This window comes from Rhamphochromis longiceps, linkage group LG18, assembly GCF_057381845.1.
Source record: "Rhamphochromis longiceps isolate RC_006_pf linkage group LG18, R_longiceps_female_GT1.1, whole genome shotgun sequence".
Classification (NCBI taxonomy): Eukaryota; Metazoa; Chordata; class Actinopteri; order Cichliformes; family Cichlidae; genus Rhamphochromis; species Rhamphochromis longiceps.
In genome coordinates, this window is record NC_140574.1 from 30,202,976 (window position 1) to 30,215,117 (window position 12,142).

General features: G+C 39.9%; 1 protein-coding gene across 2 annotated transcripts in view; it reads right to left on the bottom strand.

Moving 5' to 3' along the window:
• Positions 1 to 8,066: 8,066 nt before the first annotated feature.
• rnf220a (ring finger protein 220a) overlaps positions 8,067 to 12,142 on the bottom strand; it is a 162,584-nt gene continuing 158,508 nt past the window's right edge. For both annotated transcript variants that reach the window (XM_085390338.1, XM_085390339.1), the window contains one exon: positions 8,067 to 9,903. In XM_085390338.1, the coding sequence (XP_085246464.1) occupies positions 9,832 to 9,903 (72 nt within the window). In that variant the 3' untranslated portion in view covers positions 8,067 to 9,831. The remainder of the gene's footprint in view (positions 9,904 to 12,142) is intronic.

Sequence of the window (12,142 nt, forward strand, 5' to 3'; positions counted from 1 at the left end):
AGCTTTTGCTATCAAACGCTGCCGCCCTGTGGAAAAACGAAGAATCACAGCAAGGGAACAGTGAGAGTGGAGTATTACTTAGATGCCTGATACTTGAGAATCTCCAACCATGATAAAGCACTTATCATCATGATCTTGTTTAGACCTCTAAATGCCCGTGTGTATATTGAAGTGAAATGGTACACTTACTGCTCTCGGTACTATCCCATGCTTACTGCAGGCAACCTTCAGATTCACAAGTATTCATTTGATTTAAACTAACTAAACTAAAATAAGTAACATGTTCTCACATATTTTATCGAGGATAAAATTGGTCTAATTTCTTGAGCAGTTTTCTTTTGCATATTATATTTGGAACAGTAGTCATTTCTGCATGGCAATTTAAGGTCTTTGCTAATGTTAGGAAATGGTGGAGCTGATTTTAATGCAGATGAATGTAATCTCTGATACTCTCTAATTCCTTATAACTCTTTTCTTTTTTTCAGTATTTTTTGCTCTTTTTTCCCTTTATTTCTCAGTTTAGCAGTGCAGTGTAGAAAGGAAAGAAGAAGAACGAGCAGACACGCAGCATGCCAGGTTGGACTCAGGCTGTTGCATTTGCTTTTGCATGTAAAATTACAGTTTGCAAATTACAGCTTTCAAATTTATGTTATGTCTCACACTAGGTCACAAGGTCAGGACACGTTGATGTTACATTTGAACACACAACAGCTACATCTAGGGGCGATCGTAGGCTTAAACTTTTAAGGGGGGGGGGGGGGGGGGGGGGGCTCAGCTCCCAATCATAATGTCATGCATGCCTTGTGATTAATTTTATGGGAACATGCTGTTTGCAAATGCAATCATACCTGTTCATGTTTTGAAAACCTCAATTCAATTGGATGCACATTACAATGTTACCTTCAAAAGCAACCTAATTGGTTGGATGACCCATTGTATTTTCTAAGAATAATTCAGAGTAAATAATCAAAGATTTCAATTTCAACCAGCTTTAGTGTGGAACCTTTAGCTATCAAAACTGAGCCAAAGAAATAAGAAATTAATAAGAAATTAAATAAATATTTGGGGCAAAGCAGATAAAATGAGAAACATGCATAAATAGCTATTTAATTCCCTTAAACAATGGAGGCAGTTCACCAAATATACATAGACAGATTTTAGGAATGGGGAAGCTGAATGGGGACACTGACAGGTAATATCTTTTTGACTTGCTGTCACCTGGATCTGGAGCTGTAGTGCAAACAAACTGAAACTGAATTTCTGGGAATAGAAATTTGTAACAAACTAAAATAATAAAGTACAGCAGGCAACTCCTGATATACCAGCTGACTAGTGGATCAGAAGGTTAAAATTAATAATTTCTAGTGATTGAAGCTATGTTAGCTAAAGGTTAAAAGAACGAATAAAAATAAACACACACTCTATAAGTCACAGCAACGTGCCCACATTATCAGAACACTTTGAACTTTTGCTATATTTCAGTCAAAGTGTGTTTTAAATCTGCATAACTGATTAGTGTCATGAAATGCTACAGCAACCAAAGTCCTATTAATGCTGTTAATGACAAGCCACGCTGCTGTGAGTGTACTGTAACATCATGACATCAACAATACTGGACATAAAACCTGTTTTCATTCTATCCTGTACTGCTGTCAGCGGACAAGTTAGCCAATGTCAGAAAATAACACTAAAATGCTTTATTATTAGTACTATTAATACAGGTACTTTTAGGGGTGCTCAGATTAAATTTGAGGGGGCTTGAGCAATCCCACAAACAGGGTCTAAACCTGCCTATTTTTACACCTAAGTTTCATTTTTCATTACACAGACGGCAACACTTTGTAATACATCCTACGACTAACGTCATGTCATGTAATTATATTTTCATGCAGATACTTAAAGCTAGGCACACTCGAATAAGGGGGTGACAAGGACACAAAGAAATAATTATACTGTAATTAAATTTAAGTAGTCTTATATGTAATTTTAAGCACTGTCATTTCTTTCTCATTTAATGGAAAAACAATATTTCCCCAGTAAACACGCTGTAGATTTTCAGATATTATGAAGTCGCTTAACCTTCCGTAATTTCTGGGTATTTTCCCATAAAATCAGAAGGAAATTAAAGTACTTAAAATTAGTTACGCTCTACTTACTCTTACTTACAAATTTTCTTTCAGTGTAAAACCTGACTTGTTATCCCCTTTATTGTAGTGCACGTACCTTCAAGTATTTGTATGTAGACATAATTTAATTTTAATTTCAAGTAAAGCACATAAATAAGTATTAAATTCCATTGATTTACAGAGTGACTTACACCCTTAGTCACAGGCTATATTACAAAGTCTTTGGTTTGGTCCCAGCTCAGTTATACTGTACAGCAAAACAAGAAAAGGACATACAAACCATGGGAACAGAGCTAGTGGCTTTGGGTGGGGCTGGCTGATTTGGTAAATGGCTCTAATGACTGTAAACCAGCCTTGAGGGGGTTCTTCTGTCAACTCGTTCAATTTCCTGCCTCTTCCAGCAGGCGCCTTTTTGATAGATTTCCTGCGACCTCTGGCACCCTACCTGGACCTAAACACACACATGTGCGCGCGCGCGCGCACACACACACACACACACACACACACACACACACACACACACACACACACACACACACACACAGACTGTCTATGTCAAGTGGCCAGCAGCATTCTCTTCACTCACACAGAGTAAGTTAGTCATTCAATCAATATATAGTTTGCATTAAACACTGTATGTGTGTGTTCCTGTCTAGCTATCTTTGTTAGGACTGAAATCTGCATTCTACTATACTTCTGAGAACCAACAGTCACTTGTGAGGACACACTCACCGGTCCTCACAAGTTTGAAGGCCTTTTTGATGCTCAAAATGTGGCTTTACTGTCAGGGTTACAATTAGGTTATGGTTAGGTATAGGGTTAGGGTTAGGCATTCACTTTTAATGGTTAGGGTTAGGGTAAGGCGCTAGGGAAACCATTATGTCAATGAAGGTCCTCACTAAGATAGCTGAACGGGCTTGTGTGTGTGTGTGTGTGTGTGTGTGTGTGTGTGTGTGTGTGTGTGTGTGTGTGTGTGTGTGTGTGTGTGTGTGTGTGCGCGCGCGCGCGCTTGGATTTTCACTGTGCACATGTGCTGTATGGGTCCAGGGCAGAAGAGACAGCATGGAGTGTACTGTTAGAGGTCTCATTGATCAAGTCTGAGCATGTGTGTTTATAAAATGTCAATATTCTGTGCCTGCACAGGATACACGCTGTTACATCTCCAAGAGACATTTTTATAGATTTAATACAGGCAACAGTTTAACAAATGCACAGAAACACAAACACAGAAAGACATTTTTGTTTTTGTTTTGATGTATTACCAGATTTTACCAAGGTGGCTGCAATACAGTTTAGTTCATAAGATGCTGTAGAATAACAGAACGGTCCTCCTGCAACTGTTTAACCTCACTGAAATGTGGCCTTCTTTATAGGCCACTCCACGAGCCTTTATTTCTTCTTTCTAAGCCAGTCCTGGGTTGTTAGGATCTTCTTGAAAGGTCCACTTTTGGTTCAGCTTACATTTCTAATTTGTGCTTGTCACAGTTAACAACTCCATTGTGGATTCACCGCATTAGTAAATGAGTCAAAGGCTGTAGTTTGGATCTAGTATACTTACAGTAAGGGTCAGTAAATGCTCTTTTTCTTGTCATGTCCTATGAGTTCAAATGCAGCCCTGGACAAATACACAGTTATTTGGAAACTAAGCCACTTACTTTGCATTCTAATAATTATTTTCAAATTAAATTATTAGATTCCTTGGGGACACTTAAAGGCACTTTATTTCCTAAGGCCTTGAACAGCTCTAAAGACACTGTCATCTTAAACATACACTTAAGTAGCAAACAGAACAGCAGGCTCCACCCAACATGCTCCACCTGTTTCATCATTTCTGACTACTAATCTGGAAAACTTTATTTTCAATATTTACAGTTTGTTTGTTTTTTAATATGACTGATCTGTTTGAATTATTTAACTAATAGCACTTATTTCACCACAAAAATCCATTTTTGAACAATTTATCTGAGTCTAGTATATAGTAGTCTAACTCAATGGTCTCTGGGTTAGTTTGATGGCTAAATATCTTAATCTTAATCTTAGAAAGTCAAATTATAGCAAAAATGTGGTGCTCACCATCATTTTCAGACATATACTGTATATAAAAGATGGAGTTAGCCACAGTGACATCACTAACGCATTTTGCTGCAGCTATTGAGGGTTTTTAGAGGTAGAAATTACTAGAAGAGGGTGAAATGTTATGAACTAAAACCAGGAATCTCAGTCAGCATGCAGAAACTAAAGCACAGACTTCTTGTATGGACTTTACCACACAGGACGCCAGATTATCTGTTAGATAATCCCAATAAAATACCACAAATAAGTTCAAAACAAGTCTAGCACTGTGATTCTGGTTAGTGTAGCAGAAACCTAGAGCATACAGTTACACTCCTGATTTTAATTACATTAAGAGTCGCTGAAGTTGAGCATTTTAACATAATATTTTACAACGCTTATATCCTGCTGTGATTGCCGCTCATACATTACAACTCTATTAACATCTGACAGCATTTACAGAGGCGCTTACTGGGCAGGGCTCGGGGATGTGTCTAATAAGGCCTCACCTTGGTCAGGGTAAGAGAAAGCAAATACTGCTTTTGTTAAGGCTTGGACAGAGATCTGAGCACCAAAGGGCTTTAATAGAGACCATGCTGTTGTAATTTTAGCTAATTAATGTTACAGGCGACTGCTGAATAAGCTCTGATGTTTGGTAAGGTTGGTTTTTGTAACACTGTTTAATAAGGGTATGCAGGCACACACACAGAAACACATTTTCCCAAAGCACGCGGACCCCATCTGGCAATCTGCTTATAGCTGTGAGATTATGTGGAGTTTTATTGAGAGACTGCTTGTTAAAGACCTCTAGATGGCAATGCTGTCTTCCTGTTCTCTTTTACCTGAAAAAATAGCCTGTCCTCATCACTGCAACCTTACATTAGCAAACAGTGGTGCTTATCAGAGTTACACGATGTCACAGTGTGACACAGGGAAGTTATGTCTCGGGCTTTGCTTAGTGTTTTAAAATCAAACATTAGTCAAACATATGCTGGTAAGAAAACTGGTGAGTAAATAGTAATATAGAGACTTAATGCATGTGGTGTAAAAGACAGTGGCAACAGGATGTGTGCCAGAGAAAGACTATGACCTCAGTAAACATCTTCCTGATGGGTTTATGGTCTAAGACTCTCGTTTCAAGTCTTTATTGTGAATTACAGTCCCCGTTACAGTGAGTCTGGAAAGGTAAGCTTTAGGATGGGCCGTCTTTGTGATTGACAGTTCGCTACCATGTGAGCAGGAATGGCCACATCTGGATTCAAAATACCGACAAGGCAAATGGCCAAAATGCTAAGCTCAGTCTAACAAGATAAGTGCATCCACACAGTATTCACTTGTTTCACATTTTGTCATGTTACAGTCTTATTCCAAAATTGATTAAATTCCTGCTTCACCTCAAAATGTGAAAAACAATACCCCATAACGACTAAGTGAAAATGGATTGCTTCAAATTCTTGCAAATTTACTGAAAGTAAAAAACTGAAATATAGCATAGCATGGCTCTGGGCTTTTCCAACTCCTTCAAAGTCAAAGAATTCAGCTAGACTTGCACTGTAATATGAACGAGTTAAAAAAAATCTCTGCCTTTGCTGAACCATATTTTTCATCTGTATGCAACATGCCAGGTTCCTTTGTAATAATTGCATAAATAAGCAGCAAGGCAATATTTTTCCTTTCTGTTTTCTGGACTTTGGTTGGCTAAAAAACAATGCTAGTATTAACTATATATTAAAAAATGTAAAACTTCCTATGAACAGCTTGTCATTAATGTTTTTGGTGAAACTTGCAATTGAAATTACTTTTACGTTAAACACACAACCACATCTGCATTGACGTCTGAATCAGGAAGGCATCACAGCAATGAGGAAATGAAAAAAAGATGTGTTGTGGGTGTATGTAGCACTGTGGGAGGACATTATTTTCCTAATAATGGCCAACCAAGCAAAGCCAGGCCGCAACACATAAAAAATTAACTTACTCAACGGAATCATGCATTATACTGCCAATCAGATTTAATCTCTTTTTGTGTCAGAACATCCCAGCTCTACTGGATGTCAGAAATGGACAAGTTTGCTTAAAATTCTGTAAACTGAATTTGACATTGTTGGATGACTGCACTCAGTGACCACTTTGTTAAATACATCTGCACATGTACTTCTTAATGTAAATATCTTAGTGCCCAATCACAAGGTAGCAACTTAATACATTTAGGCACACAGATATCGCCAAAACACCTGCTAAAATTCAAACCAAGCATATGAATGGTGAAGAAAAACGATTTAAGTAACAACTAACGTATGCAGAAGAGCACCTCTGATTGCATAACACACCGAGCATTGAAGCAGATGGGCTGCACCAGCAGAAGACCGCATTGGGTGCCACTCCTGTCAGCTAAGAACGGGAAATAGAAGGCTAGAAAAACATTGGGTGATCTGATTAGTTTCAATTTCCTCTCCAGCATTCAGATAGTAGAGTCAGAATTTGGTGTGAACAGCATGAAAGTATTGATCCATCCTATTTTATTCAATTCAATTTTATGTACAAGATGATGCCAGAACACAGCAAAGTCAGCTCAATGTAAAGACCCTACAATAATAATAGAGATAACCAAATCAGCAAGCAAGGCAAAACTTCCTTTTACCAGGAAAAAAGCTGTGGCAGAACCGGGTTCAGGGTGGGGCAGCCATGCGTGCAAACGGTTGGGGATGAGGGGAGGGAGACAGGATAAAAAATAGTTGTGCCTGTAGTGGTTGTAGTGTCGTGGTGTCCGAATATTTTCTTGGCACATTTTGGGTTCATTGGTACCAACTGAGCATTGCTTGAATGCCACAGCCTACCTTAGCATTGTTGGTGACCATGTCCATCCCTTTATGACCACAGTAGATCCTTCTTCTGATGGTCGCTTGCAGAAAGACAACATGCTGTGTTATACAGTCGTTTAAAACCGGTTTCTAGAACAGGACAATGAGTTCTCTGTACTCAAATGGGCTCCACCATCACCAGATACCAAACCAATAGAACACCTTTGGAATGTGGAGGAACTGGAGATTGATATCAAAGATGTGCAACTGATAAATGTGCTGCAGCTGTGTGATGCTGTCATGTCGATATGGACCGAAATGTCTGAGGAAGTGTCCCAAAACAAGTTGGAAACTATGACCTCAGCAGATACATGAGGTTGGTCTGACATTTCAGGTTACTCTGCAGAGCTGCATCATTTGCTCAAAAAGACTATCAAAACAAAAACCTTGACTTATTTCCTAGGCACGTCCACAAGCTCCAGTGAAGAAAATGAAAAAACAAAACAAAGAAAGTCATGTTGGGGAAACTGACATTTACGAGTATTTAATTAAATTCAAAATGTAGCTTACAAATGGGAAGGACATGTACCATTTCCAAGAATCTACAACACACAAATTCACTCCGACTCTCTTGTGCAGTTTTTCCATCTTTGGGACGTCTTTTAAATCAGCAAGTTCAGTGCGAATGGAACAGCGTAGCATCACAGCACTCTTTATTTCTGTCCAGTATATCCTATAAGGACGTGTTTGAGACATTTAAACCAAAGTGGAAAAGCCAAAATCAAGTTTCTTCAGCAGAAGTGTCCTCAAATATCAGGCCTGACCAACTCGGGCTGTTTCACTTTCCTCTTTTTAAGCTGTGTGCCTTTTGCATTTTTTTTTTTATAGTGGACGATGATCCACTTAAAAGCTACGACTGACAATGAGACAAAGTCTTATTACAAAACACATTCACAATGCGTCTCTGGCATCTTTGTCCCATTTTTTATTGATTTTTCCAGCGAACAATGAACGAATGAACAATGAACACATTTCTTAAACACGTCTTACTTCACCACTCCCGGCTGCATGAAAAGGACCAGTCGTGGAATTTTGAGAAATTTTATTTTTTCTTGTTTTTTTTTTTTTGCATTATTTCTTACAACAATAAAGACGGCACAGAATACATAGCTTTACAAACACAAAGCACACCACCACCTTGGCTGCTGATGCTGCTGCCATTGAGGGAGGGGGGAGGTTGTGGGTTCCTGGAGGCTGCAGGTTCAGCATTGGCCATCCTTGTTTTCCAAAGACTTCTGCCCATTGGGAATTTGCCATTTCAAGGACCTTTTTTTTTTTTTTTTTTTTAAAGTTGTTTTCTTTTTTTCTTTTTTTGCAGCATAGCAGAATGAGAACAATGTGGGAGGAAAAAGCTTCTTTTGAGACATGTAGGGGTAAACCAAACAAACAAACAAAAAATAAGACTGTCTAGAATATGATCTCAGCATGTTATTCCAATTAGCATGAAGCAGAAGTAGAGGTTAAAAAAGAAAAAGCTCAGCTGGACAATATGTGAACTAAAGAGCAGTTCCACAGTTCTGCTTGTTTGCGGGAACTCTTGGACAACGGGAATCTCTCCATTTAATAAAACTAACACAACATTTGTCCGCACACCGAGATCAGATCTACCTTTCTCTGAGGTACTCTGCAGAAAAATTACACCACCTAAATCTTGACCATCTAGTTTGAGTAGTTTATTATTACTTACAATTTTTCTTTAAATTCCTGTACAGTCAAATAAAACGTCAACGGATTTTTCAAAGGATCTCTTCTTTTTTTAAAAATACAGAAGGCTTCTTTTATTCCAGCCATTTTTTCCCCCCAACCCCTTCCAACCAAAAAACTGGATTTTGATATTATATATTTCTGTGTGCATCTTCTGATGGTCATGTGTGTATATGTGTGTGTGTGTGTGTGTCTATGTAATTTACACCCAACATTGTAAACATAGAACTATATTACATGTGCTTGCACTGCATCTTGTAAGGGGGAGGAGAAAATTTGGTTTACTGCACTAGAACACCACAAAAGAGGGGAAGAGAGAAGGGCGGGGCTTGTGAAGAGAAGAAGAAGAAGAAGGAGAGGAGGACGAGTAGGGCGAGTGTCAAACTCCTTTTCAAGGTTGTGAGGCTCCTCAGTTTGGTTGAAAGCTCAGTTTTAGTGGACAGGCTCTTATATTTATATTTTTCTTAAGCAACAGCTGGATCAAGCTATCAGTTTGTCTCTTCAATAGTGAACAAAAATAAGAAAAGAAGCTTTCTCTAGAGTCATCAGGGTGAAGCCCGCCATCCAGCACCACTGAAGTTCTGCCGAAGAGCTAGCAGGGAGGAGGGGAGTTAGATCCTGTATTAAGAAGTTCCTCTGAGGTCCACCTCCAGCAGTGTGAAGCTACAAGGTCTTAGTGGGCGTTTCCACTGACTTAGTCCTTCAGTGTAAGATCCCTCTATTTTACAGACAGTTATAGAGGTTCTTGTGTCATTGAGGCAGCGGAAACAACTGCTGGCAATTGGGGACTGAAGGTCTCCGGGCCCTTTTTTTTCCTCCCCTTTATTTTTTGCGCAGGTTACTCAGGAGACTGCTGACCATAGTCAGATTCAGCCAAAGTGCGCTTGCTTAGTCATTTGTTCAAGCCGCCCTCCTGGAAGAACTGGCACAGTCTCAAACACAGCTGTCGTGGAGGCTTGGCAGCTGCTGACCCAGGCTGCGCAACAGAGAGAGACAGAGCGAGAAGAACTAAAGATGATCGACGGGGAAGGAGACAAATCCAAGATGGAAGAATGGACCGGAAGGAACAAAGGCAGGGGTTGTGCTCTTTACAAGTAGACACGCCTCAGGTCTCCGGGTGAGGTGATGGTGTTGCACTGTGGGCACAGCTTCTTGTTTCCCTGTGATGGACAGACAAGCAACAGTTAGCTTGGTAGCTCAGAAAAATGTACCAACAGACATAACAATGAAGTGCTCACTCTGCTGATTTGGGACTATGAGCATGAAGTCCAATACAAGTTACCCAGTGCTCTTACTGCCTCCTCCTCCTCCTGTGTGAATCTAAACCTGTTTGCTGCACATCTTGCCTCCCCTTCTGCCCTCTTCCTCTCCCTCTGCACTGCTTTGATAGTGTGCCATCTGCAGTAAAGCAGCAGGTGATAATATGCAACACAGGGCTGACAGCATAACAAGATTCTGAATGGGTGGTCTCACCACTGTCCTAAATCCCTGTTGCTTTCCCGCACCAACTCTGGCCAACAACTGCTGGCTGCAGGCGCATCCCTTTCTGACAGAGTCACTGTGCTGAGTTTACACTTAATGACGCAAGAAAAAAGAAAAGAAGCCAAAAACAGACCATAAACAAGTGAAGAATAGTGGCACAGCTGGAGTCAACTAGGAAAGGATTATATGATGTCATTGCTATGAGGAAAGTCTTAACATCAGAAGTGAAATGCACCCGTTGTGTTTCCCACAGATCTAGGTTCTATTTGTTGTAGATGATGGGGGGGGGGGGGTGGTTGGCTGGTGTTGTGATAATAAATAACTGAGCGACTCCAGCGTCTTGGACCGCAGCTTGTTCTGCTGCCGAGCTTCATAAGGTTGGCATGAGACTTTAGTATAGACTTGAGACTTTAGTATACGGCACACAAACGTAGGGTGTAACATCTGACATGGGTCCAACACAATCTGGAGATCTCGTTTGTATTTTGTGCACTTTTGAAACATTAATCGGTCAGCATAAATGTACCTCTGACCCCCGAGGATTTATAGGCTTCAATTCCTGTAAGCGCCTGAATAAACTCTTTAAAGCAGGTGTACCGATTAAGGGCCTAGACGGGAGTGATTTGGGAGTGACAGATGTCACATGCTAAGAGGATATGTTGCTCCACTAAAAAAAAGTCCAGAGTGAAGAAGAAGGGATGGGATGTGGGGTGTATGGGGGAAAAATGGAAAGAAGAGGAGTTTGGAATGGTTTAAAAAGTAATGAACATTTTCTTCAGAAATACCTCTCATAAATCACGTATCAAAGCATTGTTTAATATTATAAATTTAACTAAGTGTTATTTAAGCGATTTTATTGATACTCTGTTGAGGGAGCACTTCTGTTTGTTTGGAGGCCCGTCAAAGCTTTCTGCTGTTTACTGTGGGCAGTGAGCATGCATGGGTGTGTGCCTGTTACACTGGGCTCCAGCTGCCTCGCTCATTAAAGCGGTAAGTGGCTGGGCTGATGTTAACTAGATTCCTGGGCATTTACTTTGATCAGTTTGGCCCTCCCGGTTTTATAGCTGTCTCCAGGCTATGACTTTAATTCCCCATACATTAAACCAGCAGTGGCAGGATGCACGTCTGTGCACACACCTACACAGAAAACACAGGTACGCTGCAGATGGAAACAATGGAGTGCTTTCTTTTGAGCAATTAATAACAGAAGAATTAGAAAGCAGGCTAACTAATTTATTAATCAGGCCCAGACTGCCTTTCTGCTCGTACTCAAATGAAGGCCTTCTTAAATCACCTTAAACTGAAAGCATTTTTCAGACAATTATTAGCATGAATAAGGGTGGTAATGGTTGGGACTATTAGCTTATGTTGCTTTTATCTGCTATCATGTAGCTATTCTACTGGACCAAACCATTTCAGAAACACCACATTTAAAATGTATAGCTGCATACAAGGCTGAAATAGTCATCAGACATTCCCATGCATCATTCATCATAATCCCTGGAAAAATAAAGTCTACTCCATTCAGTCCTTGACATAGACCAGGGGTCGGCAACCTGCGGCTCTTTAGTCCTTCTACTGCGGCTCCGTGTGGTTTGGGAAAATAAATTAGAAGTATTTAGCTGAAGTGTATTTTATTTATGTTAGTTCTTTTTTAACTTGTAGTTCTAAATTGGAAGATTATTGTGATATTGAAATATAAAAATAAAATTATATTCTATTATTTTTTCATCGCTCAAAATAAGCGTCACACTCGCGGAAGCCGGTGTACCCGCCGAAACGCCGCGCATTTATCGAGACTTTCAACCCCAGGTAGGCCAATTATGGATCTTCGGATCCACATTATGTCAGCAGCTATTCTCCACCATGAACTATGTTAAAAACAAACACCGCTCACGCCTCACAGATGAAAGCTTA